The sequence below is a fragment of the Haemaphysalis longicornis genome, unplaced genomic scaffold (assembly GCF_048455015.1).
Source record: "Haemaphysalis longicornis isolate Haplotype H1 unplaced genomic scaffold, Haemaphysalis longicornis Haplotype H1 scaffold_106, whole genome shotgun sequence".
Lineage (NCBI taxonomy): Eukaryota > Metazoa > Arthropoda > Arachnida > Ixodida > Ixodidae > Haemaphysalis > Haemaphysalis longicornis.
In genome coordinates this window covers 896,665-914,502 of record NW_027526211.1, presented here as the reverse complement: position 1 = coordinate 914,502, position 17,838 = coordinate 896,665, and the positions used below count along the sequence as shown (strand labels likewise).

Here is a 17,838-nt window from a genome sequence, read left to right as displayed (position 1 = left end):
TCCAGTCCGAATATGTACCAACTCGCACAGTTGAGAACCATTTTTGAGGAAGAGTTTGGGCTTATCACTTTTGAGGGTAAAGAAGGAAGTTGAATAAAATAAATGGTTTTAAGGATGTGAAAATTTTGCACCAATATAAAAACCGTGAAAGCGGCGGTTTAAGAACCAACTGTACAGATAAGCGCAGAAACTGATGCGCCCGGACAAAACGCCTTTGTTCAGAAAAAAGATTTAGCACTACAAAAAAACGCTCACTATTTTTTCTTTTGAGGCATGCAGTATAATTTGCCTGCTCATTCTGGCACTTGGGTATTATTGAAAACGAAATGTATATTGCAAAATAGAAAATGCCTACTTTTATAGAATCCTAAATCAACAAACATTTTTAAGGTTACCTCCTCCTTGATAATGGGCCTGTGGTGACCGGTATAACCGACCAAGAAGCCGAAGTTCGATTTCATGAATGGGACCCGAGATTGGACAAAGGAATGGGAACTCCGCGCGCGTACCTAGTTCAATACAAGGTGAGTTTTGCGTTAATTTTATCTGTGCAGTTGATATAGATCACGATTGCGCGGTGTTTTTGTTTTTAATCTGAGTAGCAAGGGCACGAGCAATCCATACACAGTATGTTCGCCTCCCTTTCACTTGCCATGCAGACGCATCTCCATACCCCCACAAATATGCCTATTCTGCCAACCAACGAAAAAGAACTAACACCAATCACGTTCATTGGAACATCTATAGAAACAGCCCTGGATGTTGCTATCGACCTAGCCGCCACCACTTGCGAACAATGTACAGTTATGCTGACCGACTACCTAGCTGCATGCCGCAATTTCCTGATCGGACGAATACCCCTACCAGCTTTGGCTGTTCCAAAACACATTACACAACTTCCAGAACTACAGACTGTCTGGTATTCTTGCCACAAATCCTTCCAAGGAAATGAGTCGGCACACGCCGCTGCCCGCGCCAATACACGCCGGGTCGTTTCCCAAGAGGGACATAACCTACAAGCTGACGATATCATCAAGCCCCACGGCCCTGCAAAAATACACCGACATACTCGCCCACTACCGGCACTGGCGCCAATAATACCAAGCACTCCACCCACACATATGCAGAACCGAAGGTTGCCATATTCCGACGATTACAAACAGACTCTTACCCCCACAATGCCCTACTCCACGCAATCTTCCCCACCCTCTACCCCGCCTCTTGCAAATACTGCTCCCGCCCGGCACCCTGAAATTGTATGGGGTGTCAACAAACCCCATCCCTTACTCCTAATTCCTAACCTAGACACAAGAAGTGGGTGCCAAAGCTGACCAGCTTCGACCTCTCTTCCCATTGTAGCCTGGTTGAAAGGGCCAGGGTGGACAGCACAGGCCAGAATATCCTGACTAGAGGAAACCCCCCATATGGCGGGTGCCCAGGCATTAGCACCTAGGGCTACCACGAATAAAGTTTACTCCTCCTTCTCCTTAATAGCACCTCATTTTTGCTAATTACGACTTCTGCAATTACAATTTTAAATTACTCTTGTGAGCCACCGTACATGTCCCTAACACGCGTTTCTAAGTCAAAGGCCACAACGCACTCACTATGTCCACCTTTAGGCCACTAGAATCGATGATGATGATTGGGTTTCTATGGCGCAAGGTCGACTAAGGGCAAAGAAAGCCAACGAAAAGGCCGCTAGAATCATCGAGCTGTGGAAGCCGAGGGGCTTCGTGCTATTCTCGCAGTGTGGAGGATTCTGGTTTGAATCCCACCCAGAGCCAAACCTGGCACAGTTTTCTTTCAACTCAGTTGTTTTGTTTATGTAGGCTTTCTTAAAAAAATGTCCCGTCATTGGAGCGTTCATCGACCTGTTGTTTTCTTTGTTGTTGTTGTTGAGCAGGCGACTTTTGCAGCGGAACGTCGGATTAGTGGCTTGCATAGCTAACATGATTTCACAGTGAAAGATTTTTAGTAAAGTGAGGTGCTTTTCCAGCCGTCTACTTGTGCTTTATTCAGAAACAGTATGATGATAACTTGTTTCGGCTGGTGGGCAGTTACTTCTTTCTGTATACCGTAAGAGCCGCGGTGGACTGCTCTTGCCAACTCAACTGTCTTGACATGGGCATAGTTTTGCCTGTTTTTTTTTAAAGGAAGTATTGCTCTAAAAGATATTGAAGTGGTTTTGCAATAGTTGTGTGCTAGTTCCTGCAAGAATAATTTTCTATTTTCCCCAAAATAATAAAAATAAACTACCCTAATCTGTGAACATGAAAAATCAGCGAAATAAACTTGACAACCCGAAATGCGCGGAACGTAATTATTTGACGAACCTTTGAGTCAGCAGTGATCTCTTCCACGCTTGCGGCATTCGGAAATACGTCTGTCTACGAGCACACGTAACGCCGAATCTTGGGCGTTCGTGTCATGCGCAGAACAGATCCGCCCCACGTCGTCGTCGGAGCGCAACTGGTTACACTCGTTGCCACTAGTGAAGTGTCGATCCAAAATTTGCTGGCGGTTTCGATAATGCCTACTGCGATGTTTGGGCGCAGCAGCAGTGCGCTGAGGCAACACTCACTCGTGGGCTCTATCGACGACGGCAGCGATGATGAGCCTCTGCGTCGGCCGCGCGAAGCGCGTCTCAAGAAAGGACTGCGAACTGTGTCTTAAGCGAACGCAAATCATAGTCACGCGCACGCCCCCCTCACGTTTTCGCCCCAGCGACGCGCCGTCGAGCGCCTCGTGCGGGCACAGCATACTGACCCCCCCCTCCCCCCCCCCCCCCCCCCCCCCCGCACACTTTCGGAGAATGCTGGCTCGCGCCGTCACGGCGAACCGCCCTCCCCTCCCAATTTCGCCAAACTCTCCTCCTTTGCTTCCTTTCGTAGTTCGCTTTTTCTTTCACTCGTTGGTCTTGCCGTCATTCACTCGGTTACGCCGACAACGCGGCTCAGCGCAGCGCAGCGCGGCTCAGCGCGGCTCAGCGCCGCCAAAGGGCCGCGCCCTAAAAGTCACATCTGAACTTGGCGTTCATGCCCTCTGAAGTTACGCCTCATCGCCCCTTGACGCCGACGACATCTCGCAACATTTCCGCCACGCGAAGTTATGAATACTGTCGCGCTAACCGTTTCGCTTCTTCGCGCTCTTCTTCCGTGCGGGCCTTCAAACGGCGACGCCTACATTTCCTTTGCTGTTGTCCCCATCGCTCGTTGTAGGCGAGTTGCTCTTCGGCAGCTCTAACGGCACACAAGCACCCACGGCATCGTAAGAACACAGCTAACTCAACCTACCATTACAATTGTAGGTTTATTGAATTACCATGTCATTCTACCCAACGCGTAGGGTGAACAGAACGGCGGGTGCAAAGGTCCCCGAGATAATAGAGGCCATCCATCTCCTGCGACAGGTACGGCGAACGCCATGCGAGAGCGGCGGTACTGTTCCTCTGCATTGGGGTAATCCATCACCCTGCGGCGGCCGCTTTTCTGATGGGGGGAAAAGCAAAAACGCCCGTGTGTACGAGATTTCGGCGCACGTTAAAGATCCCCAGGTGGTCAAAATTAATCCGGAGCCCTCCACTACGGCGCGCCTCATCGCCTGCGTTGCGTCGGCGCGTTAAACCCCACAATCAATCAATCCATCACCCTTGACAGGTGCGGCGCACGCATATGCACATTCTACTATGGATCTGTTTGGAGAGCGCACGCCGTTCGCCAAGCACACACCGAAAGAAATTTTTGCAGCCGGCGTGGGACACTGGGATCGTCGCCATATACAGCTTCGTTGTAAAAGCTTGGCATGTCAACACAGGGAAGCAGGAACTAGGAAGATTTTCTAGGTCTTCCAATCAGGAGTTTATGGGAGCAGGAAGTCAGCCAAAAACCTCAACTGTTACCCTGATAATTCGAATGTCATTCACATGCCACTTAAAACATCATTTATCAGATAACTTTGACTGAAATAACTTTGAACTCTGGCTTCAACTTTTGATTAATGTTGAAGCCATAACGAAATGTATTCACCTCTTTTTTTGTTGCTTTTCGAGAACGCTGTTTCATTGCGTGTATTCCTTTTTTTTTCTGCTTTTTTATGGATGCATCCGAATTGAATTGAATTGCATTGTTGAATTTGCGTTTCTTGCGTGTGAGTTTGAATTGTATTTTTTAATGTTGCTCTTCGAAAACGCTGTTTCATTACCGGCATTTGCGCTGTCATGCTTTTCTCTGTTGTGCGCATTTTTGTGCTTTGTTTATGTAAAAGATTGTACAATTTTACAGTGTTATTTGTTATACCGATGTGGTATTTTTCTTTACCATTGTGTAAATGATATACTAATTTGCGTTGTTATAATGCTGTGTAACATAGTGATGTACTTTTCTCTTTTTGCAACACAGGGAAGATTGTGATTGTATTATTGTAAATGCATGCTTCCGTAATCTGTTGGGCTCGGGAACATTGTCAAGCTCGCTAGAGCTTTTATTTCTGAGCCCCCTTCTCCTTGGAGTGAACAAATTGAAATTGAAATTAAAATGGAAATACCAGTACGAGCCTGAGGGATTCCACGATCACTTGAAACAAAAAAGCTCGCCCGATATCGTCGCCGTAACATTTCTTAACAATTCAACCAACACCAGCATGACAACGTCAATACTGCATGCTTTCGGAAGCATACTTGTGTCACAAAACTAGAATGGCACGTTTTAGTTACTATAGGGTACTTGTAACACTTTTGTTTATATAGGAGGCGAATGGAAAGTGGGAAAACCGGACAGTGAAAGCCTTGGGCAAGCCCCACGAATACACGACTCTGCTATCGGGCCTTCGGAGCAACGCAGCGTACAAAGTTCGCGTCTTGGTTGTGGATCAAGATGGTTATTACTGGGAGGACGACGCCAAAACTACTCACTTACGAACTGAATGCGGAGGTATGCGAACAAAAGGAAACCGGAGGAACAAATTCGAATAAAAATGTTTCTTTTACAGCACCGGGGCTGCCGCCTCAAGACGTCAATATCGACAACAGTAGCACCAGTGAAATTGTCATCACTTGGAAAGTAAGTTCCGAATATTCCTAATTGGGGTTTCAAGGTGGAACCCCTTAAGGTTAGGCTTGGTTTGAAATTCGTGGACTTGTTATACGTCTTAATACGCAACGATTCCCTTGACTGGGCGGCCCTATGTACGCTGTACGATTCTTGTACACACGCCATGGGTTGTGGAAAATGTACAAATTAACAAAGTTACGTAACATCCTAAAACGCCGTTTTGCGCTTTCTCCTACGAATAAAGTATATCAATAATTTAAAAAGATAATCCGTTGCTTGAATTCTAAGTATTTCACCGTTTGTGCGTGGCTCAGCATTGTTTTTTTTAAACAAGGCGATAGTAATTTTTGATTTGTTGCCCAACCCCCTCTAAAAATAAAATAAATGTAAAAGCCACGAAAGATCTTCGAGCGCAGCCATCGTAGGGAATAAAGGCCACACTTGATGCTTGTAGAATTGTAACACTACCGACAGAGCTACGTTCAGCAGACTACTGTAAATCGCTCATACTAATGACAGGCGCTTGTGTTGAATGCCATTGTGTTGTAGATGCTGTCGTAGACGCTCTCGTCATCGGAGGCGACGCTGCAGGTGGTACCGCGTCATGTACTGAGGCAATGTAGACCCAGTCACACACGGAAAAAGTTGTATTCTGATTTTGCTGTGGAGAACGCCCTTGCGTCAGCCTGGGGGGCCAATGGGACCGATTGTCTATTTGTAAATGTCTGCAAAACGGAAATCAGTGTTCCAATTGAGCAATAGGCGTTACTTGGCAGCAGCCGGATTGTTTTCGCCTTTATTTATTAAATGCAGAGCATTTCAGTAACTCACGATGTCACCCGCGTTGACGTCCGTAGTCGTAGTCCGCACCCCTCCCCCTACACTATATAAAAGAAAATACTATCCGGCGCCTGGTTTCGATCCCTCGACCCTGCGGGCGGAACGCAATGTGCATGGTGCTCTACCCACTGCGCCACAAAGCCGACACAGAATGGGAGGCTACGAACGCGCCTTATATCCTTGACTCATTCAAACTACGTCAAGAAGCTGCTGATACAACACATTCACTACCACCAACTCCCCAAACACTAAACGTTAACGCAATACACCCACCCTCTATGCGACGCATTTACTCGAGTCCCCCTCGCGGGGAGATGGGCCCAATTTTTATTTATTTATTTATTTATTTACATAGCTACATTCTTGCAAAATCATTCTTGTAGAGGGGTGTCATACAGGAAAATAAACACAAAGAATCAACGGCACGGCATAATGGTAACAAGGAAAGAAAATGCATCGTTTAGCGCGTCGTTTACGGCAGGAAACTGGCTAGAGCTCCACAGCGGAAACAACACACGACAGCGGCACACTCAATTACAAAAAGAGAGAGAGAAAAAAAAACAACTTTCGCATGTGCCCATGCTCAAATGCTGCCAGGGCTTCGCATACAGAGATTACACCGGAAACTGTGGAAACAGCAGAGACCAGCGGGCCACTTCAAAAAAAAAAAAAAAAAACGATCAAGTCATGTGCTCATGCGCAAGTGCTGCCAGAGCGCAGCGGAAAACAATTCAGTGGGGGCGACAACAACAGTGTCCGGTAGGGCGCCTTGCTCTTTAATAGACCAGGGGGAAATTACGCTTGGAATGTAGACGAGAGAGAGAGAGAGACTGTGCATAGAGCGCGGGAGCCTGTAGGGTACGCCTTTTCAAGCGGTCGCGGAACAAATGGTCACGGAACAAATGGTCCCGGAACTAATGGTCCCGGAACAAATGGCCCCAGAACTAATGGTCTCGGAACAAATGGTCCCAACTTCAAACTAGGAAGAAATGGTCCCACCACTACTGCTCCTATGCATGAGCACCTGTATGAGGGAAGGAAGGTGGTCAGTGTATTTAATTTTATGTCTGTATTTGTGCACAATGTATTTTGCATCTGTTGATATATAATATATTTGCCGAGGCTGAATTACTTGAGTGAAATGCGGTATACAAATATTTTGTTGCACATGCACCTCCTCGCGTGCTTCCTTTGCTCGCCTTTTCTTTTGTTATTCCGAATACCAGGCAAACCAATGGCAGACATTTCAATCAAAATCAGCGTGTACTGGGCAGCCCTGGGCCGGTGTTTGAAGCGAATACAATAACGGGCTGCCATAATTTTCGCATCTAGTGGCTGTAAGTGCACTCGCTTGAGTAACATATTTCTTTGCTTGAGATGGCCCTCATTGCCTTCTTTAGAAGAAATTGGCCATGGTGCTGACGGTCGCGACAGCCTGGCTTGACCAGTGGCTCAGCCGATGCTAGCGATCAGACGTCCGCATGTCTCGAGACTGTGCCTGTCACCAACCTTGCTTACTAGCGGCGTCCCGCGACAGGTGCGGCTTCTTGGAACGCGGCCAGACTCACAAACTATCTTTTAAACGGGAAGGGAGTGTTAATCCTGGCCGTGCGTGAAATAGTTGCGGTGACTGAGAAAACTTCCGAGGGAGAGGGAGGGGGCAAAGAACTCACTACGCACGCACCCGTGAAGTGCTTGCTCACAAGAAATTAATGGCGCTTCTTTCTGAGGCATGCCTCTACGTATTCTGTAAATCATGGATGGAGCCGCATATTTCCCCCGTGGCTTCTTCTTTTTTCCACCCTGTGTTTGCAAGTAGCACATTCATTGGTTATATAGTGACAAGGCAGACAATTTAAATAACGACATTTTGATAAACCAAAAAGTCGAAAACAGAAACAATGAAAACATTACAAAAATCCAATAACAGAATATAGGGGTGTAATAAATAAGAATATTCGTCTTCAAAGTATAAAAAACGCGAAGTCAAAAACAAAAACAAAAAAGGCCAGAGAAAAGCGACAGAAATACGAATAAAAAAAATTTCCCCAAACGGGCCAATCGTGTAATGTCCTGCACTAGCACAAAATGCTTGGTTGGCCGAAATACTGCGTTTAATCGTTATAAAAGCGTAAATTGAGATAACCAGTTTAACGAAATCTGATAAGCAAAGAAAACAAAAATAAAAAAAACTCAAATTATAAACTGCACTTCAGCAAGATACAACAAATTTGAACAGAGAACCCACGTGAGTTTTATAGAAACATTTTGCCTGAAGAGGTGCCTGGGACCATTTGTTCTGGGACCATTAGTTCCAGGGCCATTTGTTCCTACTTTCGAGTTGGGACCATAAGTTCTGGGACCATAAGTTCCGGGGCCATTTGTTCCGGCACCATTTGTTCCTACACCCCTTTTCAAGCACCTTCGCGTGAGCTAGTTTGCAATCCTCACTTTGTACTTGATGCATGTGCCGCGGTATATAGAGGTTTGATTCACCGGAAATACCATTTACATTTAAGATCCCTTTGAAAGAGAGCAAGGGAAGGGCCAAGTGATGACGGAAGGGGAAATTGATGTTTTGCGGAGAAAGTCCCCATAAATTGAGAAAGTGAACAATGAGTCACCAAGCAAGTCGGCGTTCATAGCACGTTGAACTGTGTACTGTGAGCACATCTGTCTACATTTCGCTTGTTTGTCAAACCTGGCCCCTGTTACATTAGGGAGGGAGTCCCCGAACCGGGCTCCGTCGCCTCCGTCGTGCGTGGTAGCTTGGTGAAGAGAGGTCAGCAAAAGTTGCTGCCGGGCTCTGCAGCCTCCGTCATGCGTGGTAGCGTGTTGAAGAGCGGCCAGCAAAAGTTGCTGCGTTGGTGACGCCAAGAAGCCGAAGGCAAAAACTGGTTTACTGCGTGGCGATAGATGAGCCGAAGAAATACAGGAACGATACCCTTCCGGGCTAGGTTACAGCGTGACTCGAGGGGGCGACAGCATGGATTCGCTGCTGCAAAACAAATTGAACTATCCACCGAGAGGGCGGGATTTGTACTCAAAAGCCGTTACAGCTGCAGGGCTTTCCCAGTGCTTCTGTGCACACGGCCAGAATATAGTAGACACACACAACGCTCTTTCCGAGTTCGGGAGGGGCCGGCAGTAGCAGCGCTCGTTGAGCCTGAGAGAGGGGGAGAGGAAATCTCGACTGCGGCGTCCGCTTCACCGGGACATGTATCTATATGATATGAAGAATCGTTGGCTTCGTGTTTTGTAGCTGCAACGGCGTGAGCCACCGCCAACGGGCCCTGCGAAGCAAGCGCACATGAGAAGGGTAGGCTCTTCCACATAGCACAGCAGCACTGCACGGAGCTTGCAGTACGCGAGAACAGAATTGTGGCGCGCTGAAACGTAATACCACCTAGGCGAACCACCACCAACTCCATCTAATGGTTCTCTTGAAACACCTTTTCTATTCTCTCTAGGAACTGCTAATATAAGGACGTTGTTCGGCCTCAGTGGCCTAAGGGTAGAATCTGAAATTTTCATGCCAACGGCCTAGGTTCCCGCACCAGTGGCTCAAAATTTGTTTTGCAAAAGACCAGGAATGCTTTTACTGCGGCGTGTTCTCTTCAGTCCATCGTACGCGTTCTTTTTGGAAGGAATGATAGCTTGGCATCTTTTAAGTCGGTTTAGCCTACCAGCTCTTTTATCAGTTCGGCTAATCTTCTATACGAGGCGGAAAAGAGGCGCACGTGGGCGGGTGCATCTATTCGGCCAGGTTTTTAAAGTACGAGTACAGTTGTGTAGCAGGTGGCTCGCATATTGCTGTAGCAATCGATTGGTTCCACCATTTTTCTCCATACTGTACGTGCCATGTGGTACATGAGTAAGCTGCGTAACTACATGTTCCTTTTTCGCGGTGGAGCTTGCATCAAGCTGCAGAACATGGTTAACTTTTATCCTCATGACTACACCTGTATAACAAGCCTTCACTTATCTGTGTCTTTTTCCTAGTTTAAAAAGTTTCGCATGCGTTATGCCACCAGTTTCGTAAAGCAGCGGGCCAACACTTAGTTTTTGCGGTGAGATGTTTTTTCAACGAGATGGTAGGAAAAACGCTACTTTCATATCCAAGCATTTGAAGTATGGTTCGAAATCTTAGGCAAACTCAACGCATTTCGTGGTTAATCAGGTAGGCTTGCATCCATCCTTTAAAGCCATATTGTACCAATTCAGGACAAATCTATGCCTCTCCCCCAAATTGCCGCCTGACCTTGAAAGCCAAAAAATATTAACATAGAAAACGTTCTGGTAACGCTTCGTCTACACGAAAATGGGTTAAATTGTAGCTCTAGCATTGGTAAGCAGTTGTGCTCGCACTTGTTTCACTACCAGCTGCCACTGTACGAGTAACGACTTTACTTCACTACCTCTACTTAGCACTGCAGTTAGAATTAAGCAGCCAGTCTCTGGGATGAAGCTTAGAAAAAACAACTCCAAAGCATCAAGAACCCCCAAATCCAGCAAGATAACTTTATCTGCTGTTCCGGGAGCGACGCTATACCAGAGATTGCTACCGCTACTACCTTTGCCTCTATAGGCACAATACGCTGCCGTTTTGATGTACAGGAGCACAGAACTGCGAATTACTTGATCCATGTAGTAATTTTTATATAGTAAGTAAAATGCATGGTCCAATTAGAACTGTCCGATTAGAAAGTATTTCAGTGGATTGCGGACACAATAACTTCCAAAAAGCTTAGAAAATAATTCTGTATAATTGATAATTCCATACGTGAGGCATAAAGTATCTACAAAAATATTTAGGCGGTCGTACAAACGGGCTACATAAGCAGTATTTCCATACACCTGAGTTCCCTATAAACGGCCCTGAGTTACCTTGCACATACTCGGTCCTTAAGCCCGATAATTACACGTTTGCGGTGAATCCAACAGCGCTACTCCGTCAGGATACTTTTAAGTGCAGAGCACTTTATGGGCTCGCCTTGTCGTCTTAGCTCGCTAACGGTCGATGCGACTTCCGGAATCAGGCGGTGCAGCGAGATAACGGACCCAAGTAGAGCCTGATGTACCATATTTAGGAAGTCGCGCTGAGGCTTCGAAAACCACGCGGTTTAAATAGTCATGACAGTTCTAACCTCGTGAACCGCTGGCGATTGTCATACATCTCCCCGTTGTTTAGCGCAAAGAAAACTGCAGGTACATTTCAGGCAAAATCTGCGTGTATAACCGGCAGCCCCCGCGTTCATTTAGTTAGGAATGCTCGTTGGGTTTGTTTTTACGATAGTAAGCGAAAAAAGCGGCCCCGCAAGAAAAAAAATTGCGCGTTCAAAATGACGCAAAACAGCTCCAGCATACGAAGTTAAAGCAAGTACAAAAACAACAGAGCTCCCGCTGGTGCAGTTTCAGACAGGGGGCGCGCGAGCGAACACTGCGAAGGTGGGATATTTGAAATGCATTGGGTGGCAGCAGTGAGCGGATAACGTCGCTGCAGCCTATTGTGGCGAATCACTGCTTTGCGCTTCCGACAGCTTTCCCGTTGAGTGGAACGGCTTTAATTTTTGGTGACACTCCCGTAGGATCCGGCTCCCGAACATTGGCTCTGCGGAAATGTCAGCGTCGTCCTTGAAGCGAATGGAAAGTCGATGGAACTAAAAGCATCTGGAGGAAGGAACATCTACCGCATTCCAGTGGCTCCATACACACGAGTGGAGGTTCAGCTTCGCTTGAAGACACCTAATAACAAGTACAGCCAGTGGACACCGAAGCAAATAGTAACGTCTGCGGAAAATGGTAAGGAGTTAATTTTGCCTTCAAGCTATCGTCCGGGCGTATGTGTTGTATACGTTCACTCTGTGGGAACGTATGGCAGTATAAGACAAGGAACAGGGTGCGTTGTGTGACATTTGTGCTCAGATACGGTCAAAACAAATACAAGATGGAAAATGGCATCATCTGATACAACCTCATCGATGAATCGTAGTGAGGATGTAGGATTATTTTTTTTTTACCTGTGTCAGAGTTTCTTATGTATTTAGCCAATCCACGAATGTATTATTATCGGGATAAATTAAAACAGGTTGTCCCTGAATTGGAATTGATGCTCAGATTTTTCGCAGCACTGCAAAACGTGTTGGTGTGCACTGGTGTACACTGGCGCAAAGATCGTGTCACGACCACGCGTATTGCCACACGGGCAGAGGTCGGCAAACTCACTCATGAGTCCACTCACTCAGACTCATTTGGAGTCAAACTCACGCGTGAGTTTGAGTTTGAGTGAGCGCGAGGCTAGTGTGGCATGGTGAGTTTGAGCCGAGTGATCACGACTGAGTTTGAGTCCATTTTGAGTTCTGAGTACAATTTGAGTTTGAGTCCATTTTGAGTTCTGAGCACATTTTGAGTTTGAGTCCATTTTGAGTTCTGAGTACACTTTGAGTTTGAGTCCATTTTGAGTTCTGAGTACATTTTGAGTTTGAGTCCATTTTGAGTTCTGAGTACACTTTGAGTTTGAGTCCATTTTGAGTTCTGAGTACATTTTGAGTTTGAGTCCATTTTGAGTTCTGAGTACACTTTGAGTTTGAGTCCATTTTGAGTTCTGAGTACATTTTGAGTTTGAGTCCATTTTGAGTTTGAGTCCATTTTGAGTTCTGAGTACATTTTGAGTTTGAGTCCATTTTGAGTTCTGAGTACATTTTGAGTTTGAGCACATTTTGAGTTTGATTACATATTGAGTTTTGAGTACATTTTGAGTTCTGAGTAAATAGGAGTTTTAAGTCGAGTAGCCTAGCAGGCAGCTATGGTTGGCTGTTAAGTTTCATGCGTCACTGTGGGCTCGGAATTCAAGTTACCTGCGGGTATGGCACCAATCGCGATCTGCATGATCGGTTGGGAGGGAGGTGGTGTCTGATTTTTTTTAGTTTCTTGTTGAATTTTTATGGCCATAAGCACTTGCTGTATACCTAATTTTCGCGGCTGGGCGCGTGAGTGATAATTGACTGGTGAGGTCATAAAAAAGGGTTGTCTTAACTTTTCCTCCTGACGGATCCACTAAGAGCGTGGGAAAGGGTGGTGGGAAAGCACACGGCGGCGCTGGCGTGCTGGTTTTTCGCCTGCTACTGTTAACGGCTTGATATACTAGGGGTCACAAAGGAAGAGGTGAGAGCCGGGGGGAAATGGGTGCGGGGGCTGTCCTTTCTACTGTTTCAAATGAATTAGCTGAATTGACTGGGCAGCGCCCCTTAAGACAGAATAATGACCACATTAGATTGGGTGAAAAGTGAAACTGATGAGGCTAAGGCGTGTAAGGTATCAAATGAAAGGTCCGGATTAACGGAATCACGCGGGGTAAATAAAAAAATGCTTCCTGATTGTAGTCATCAGGCAGTCATAATGAGTCATAGATTGGGTTAAAATTCAAAATGACGCTGCGAGGGCATGTGAGGAATCAAATTCAAGGTCTCGATGTGGGGAATCATTCGGGACGAACATGAGATATGGATATATCATGACGTAGTCATGGTAAATCAAAGATTCGGTTAAAATTCAGGTTCATGACGCTAGGGCGTATCAAATTAAAGGTCTCGATGAGGGTAATCACGTGCTTCCTGATTATTATCATGACATAGTCAAAATGGGTCATAAATTAGGTTAAAATTCACAATGATGCCACTGGGTGTCCGGGGTATCAAATTGAAGGTTCCGATAAGGAAAATCACGGGGGACAAAAATGTGGTAGGGCTATATCATGAGATAGTCATGGTTAGTCATTGATTGGTTTAACGTTCAAATTGATTCCGCTAGGATGTGATGGGTATCAAATCAATGGTCTTGATGAGCCGAATCACGTGGGAGAAATACAAAAATGCTTCCTGGTTATAACCATTAGATTGTCATGGCGAGTCTTATATTGGGGTAAAATTCGAAGTGACCCCGCTAGGGAGTGTAGGGTATCAAATTTACAGTCTTGAAGAGGGGAATCACGTGGTACAAATAAAAAAAAAGGCTTCGTAGTTCGAATCATGAGATGGTCATTATGAGTCATAGATGGGGTTAAATTCAAGGTGAGGCCGCTGAAGCATGTGGGGCGTCAAATTGAAGGTTCCAGTTAGGGGAATCATGTCGGACACCTAAATAATGCGTCCTGGCTACAGTCATGAGTCATGGTTAGTTTGACTGGTATGAATTCCATATGACCCTGCTAGGGTGTGTGGGGTATCAAATTAAAGGTCTCGTCGAGGGGGTCACGTGGGACAAATATGAAAATGCTTTCTGGTTATAATTATGAGGATAATGCAAAAGGTATACAGCAAAAGGTACACACTCTCACTCACAGTCACACTCACACTCACACTCACACTCACACTCTCACTATCACTATCACTATCACTATCACTATCACTATCACTATCACTCTCACTCTCACTCTCACTCTCACTCGCACTCTCACTCGCACTCGCACTCGCACTCGCACTCGCACTCTCACTCTCACTCTCACTCTCACTCTCACTCGCACTCGCACTCGCACTCGCACTCGCACTCGCACTCGCACTCGCACTCGCACTCGCACTCGCACTCGCACTCGCACTCGCACTCGCACTCTCTCGCGCACACTCACTCTCTCGCTCGCACTCGCTCTCTCGCTCGCACTCACGCTCTCGCACTCGCTCTCGCACTCGCTCTCGCACTCTCAAACTCTCACTCACTCTCTGACTGTCTCAATCTCTGTGAGGCCAAGTGAGTTCTGAATTCATTTTGAGTTCTCAGCCCATTTTGAGTTCTGAGTTCATTTTGAGTTCTGAGTTCATTTTGAGGTTTGAGTACATTTTGAGTTGAGTTCACTTTGAGTTTTGAGTCCATTTTGAGTTTTGAGTTCACTTTGAGTTTTGAGTTCACTTTGAGTTTTGAGTTCACTTTGAGTTTTGAGTTCATTTTGAGTTTTGAGTCCATTTTGAGTTTTGAGTACATTTTGAGTTTTGAGTCCATTTTGAGTTTTGAGTACATTTTGAGTTTTGAGTACATTTTGAGTTTTGAGTACATTTTGAGTTTTGAGTACATTTTGAGTTTTGAGTACATTTTGAGTTTTGAGTACATTTTGAGTTTGAGTACATTTTGAGTTTTGAGTCCGAGTGATTTCTGAGTTTTGAGCTCAATGTGAGTTTTGAGTCCGAGTGATTTCTGAGTTTTGAGCTCAATGTGAGTTTTGAGTCCGAGTGATTTCTGAGTTTTGAGCTCAATGTGAGTTTGAGTTTGAGTGAGCGCAGATGTGCTGCTCAGCATTGAGTCTGAGTTTGAGTGAGTGGTGATTCGAAAAAAAAAATTGTGAGTGAGTTTGAGTGAGCCGCGCCAACTTTGCCGAGGTATGCACACGGGAGAGTAGAAAGAGGCCATTGATTTATAACAAAGGAACGTGTGTGTGCGAGAAGATCGATTGTGTGATGACTGAATTGGATAAACATTTTCTTGAAATGATTATTAGATGTATTGAATGAGTAAATTTTACAGCAGTGTTACATATAGTTCCTACAGACCTTAACATGTTTTACTGAGATTTATAACCCGAAGTAACCGAAAGCAGTTAGAAACATTAGGTACTTCAAACAAACCAAATAAAAAGAATACAGCCAGTCGAGTTTCCCTTCCCAGGCCTAAACGATGTTTTCTATTTTATGCATGCAATATTGGAATCCTATTGCCAATTGATTGACATGAACGCTATGTCGATCACACATCCTTGTGACCATGTAAGATGACATTCACCTAAAACTGTGTTCAGAAAAACAAAAAATGGCCATGTATACATAACTTACGAGCGGCCATTAAAAAGACGGAAGTTTGTCTGGGAATTGTGTGAGCAAAGCCCAGAGTTGCGTCAGTGTGTTCATCTTCCAGATTGTTGGATGACATACACGGATAGACGTTTTGTCACTTCCGTGACGTCATAGCATGACTCGTGCACCAAGGGTGGCGGTGAGAGGCAGCGAAAATAGTGTGAGCCGAACATATTTTGTTTTAGAGATATTAAATGCAGTAGGCGAGGCAGACATGCTGCATGGATTTTATCACGTGGTATAACATATGCGAGGCTTCATGAAAAAAATTCGTTCACACGTGCGTGTCATGACACACCTTTTTGTCAGCATCATGATAATCCAAAAATATAAGGGGTGAACTTGACTTTCACGCTGTGGAAAAGTGGAGCAAATAGTGTCGTTCATTGCCTTGTGATAAAACGTTTTATAGTAGATTACACACTGTGGTCTCTCTTGAGCACAGGTAGCATGATTCATCTGCTTATGAAGAAGAGCCATGCGTCGTCCATTAGAATGGGGATCAGAATTATGATCCCTATAGCCTCGACTGCGACAATGACTGTTACACCGCCACCTCATGTTAGAGAGGATTATATTCAGGAGGAGAGTGTACTACGTTTGGCGCGCGTACCAATGAATCATTCATGCATCATCATACTTTATGTTCTAACCAATTCCTTCCAGAGCTTGGTTAACCTTGAAAACGTGTACGTTGTTCGCAGCTCCCACCGTTGTCCGGAATGTTCAGCTGAGGAAAACAGGATCCCGCGAGGTTCTGTACACTTGGGATCCACCGGAGCACGCCAATGGCATCATACGTCACTTCATGGTCGTGTACACACCTCTGGAGTTCCGCGTCTCCAATTGCAGAAAGCTGAAGCGGATACGCAAAGTGGTCACCGTCCCTTCGGTACTCAGGAGTGCGAACCTGACGGGCCTGCATCCTTATACCAAGTACAATGTGTCCTTATCTGGCGTGACAGTCAAACCGGGACCAGAACACAGCACAACGCTTTACACAGAAGCAACTGGTTAGTACTTTTTGATAAGAAATATTTGCACTCTTGATTTTCGGTAAGGGGCAGTTGAAGCAGAATAAATGACGCAATCTATGTCCTTCCGCACTGTTCATACCACTTATGCTTACGGTATCAGAGGTAAAGTAAAAATATTCTGTGCTTGCCAAAGTGCCTCACTCTGTTGATCTCATTCCTTTCAGAAGCTGGAAATTCTGTGACATTATTACCGTAAAGAGTACGTGACTACGGGCATTAGGGCACGTCTGTTATGAAACCCGACAGGGGCAATCTTAAATACAAATTTCTGCACGTTGTTTCTGGCCAGCAGCAGTGCAGTTGAGCACAATGGGACAGAAAAGAACGCACCTTGATTTGTAAGGTGTTATTTACGAACAGTTTATGTACACGACGTGACCGCGTACGAGGGAAGATAACACGACCAACTGTTATTTTTAGAGCGCAGACTTTACTGAGCCTGCTGCGGTTTTTCCATTGTCACGTCGGCTTGCGGCGAGTGGAGGGAAGATATTCGTGAGATCCATGTCGATTCCAATCTGGCCCCCTTTTATTCAGCGGCACAGCATATGGGAAAACCGGTCTCTTTCCTGGGCTACATATAAGCACAATTTTGGTCGGTCACAATATTAATAGTGGGTCTGCTCCCTTGTGGGTTATCAGCGGACTAGAAATTTTCGGGTCATTAGTTTCCTAAACGCCCCTTAAAGGCCTGCTAAACGTCCGGCCGATAAGCATATCACTGACTGTAATGGCAAACATAAAATAGTTATCATACCAAGCGTTTTCTTACTTAGAGAGCAGAAAGAAAAAAAGGTTGTAGGCTTTTTGTCGATGTCCTGCCATGGAGCTGCCCGCGAAAAACGGAATGCTGTTTTAGATGATGCATCCACTTTTGTACCTGCAGCTGCTTCATGCAGCTCAGGAAAAACAGGATACACCCCTGGAACCTTAGAAAAATACTCCAATTGGATTGAATTGCAATCCAATCCAAATGAATCCAAATCAAATCAAATCAAACCCAATACAATACAATACAATACAATACAATACAATACAATACAATACAATACAATACAATACAAGCCAAGCCAA

The 17,838-nt window shown here is 45.4% G+C and overlaps 1 protein-coding gene across 1 annotated transcript in view; it reads left to right on the top strand.

Annotated features, from left to right (window-relative positions):
• Positions 1–348: 348 nt before the first annotated feature.
• The window catches only part of LOC144160557 (phosphatidylinositol phosphatase PTPRQ-like), a 58,684-nt gene continuing 41,194 nt past the window's right edge, over positions 349–17,838 (top strand). Inside the window, exons 1-5 of the mRNA XM_077691814.1 lie at positions 349–524; positions 4,748–4,931; positions 4,990–5,060; positions 11,480–11,693; positions 16,432–16,740. Coding sequence (XP_077547940.1) covers positions 489–524; positions 4,748–4,931; positions 4,990–5,060; positions 11,480–11,693; positions 16,432–16,740 — 814 coding nt within the window. The 5' untranslated portion in view covers positions 349–488. The remainder of the gene's footprint in view (positions 525–4,747; positions 4,932–4,989; positions 5,061–11,479; positions 11,694–16,431; positions 16,741–17,838) is intronic.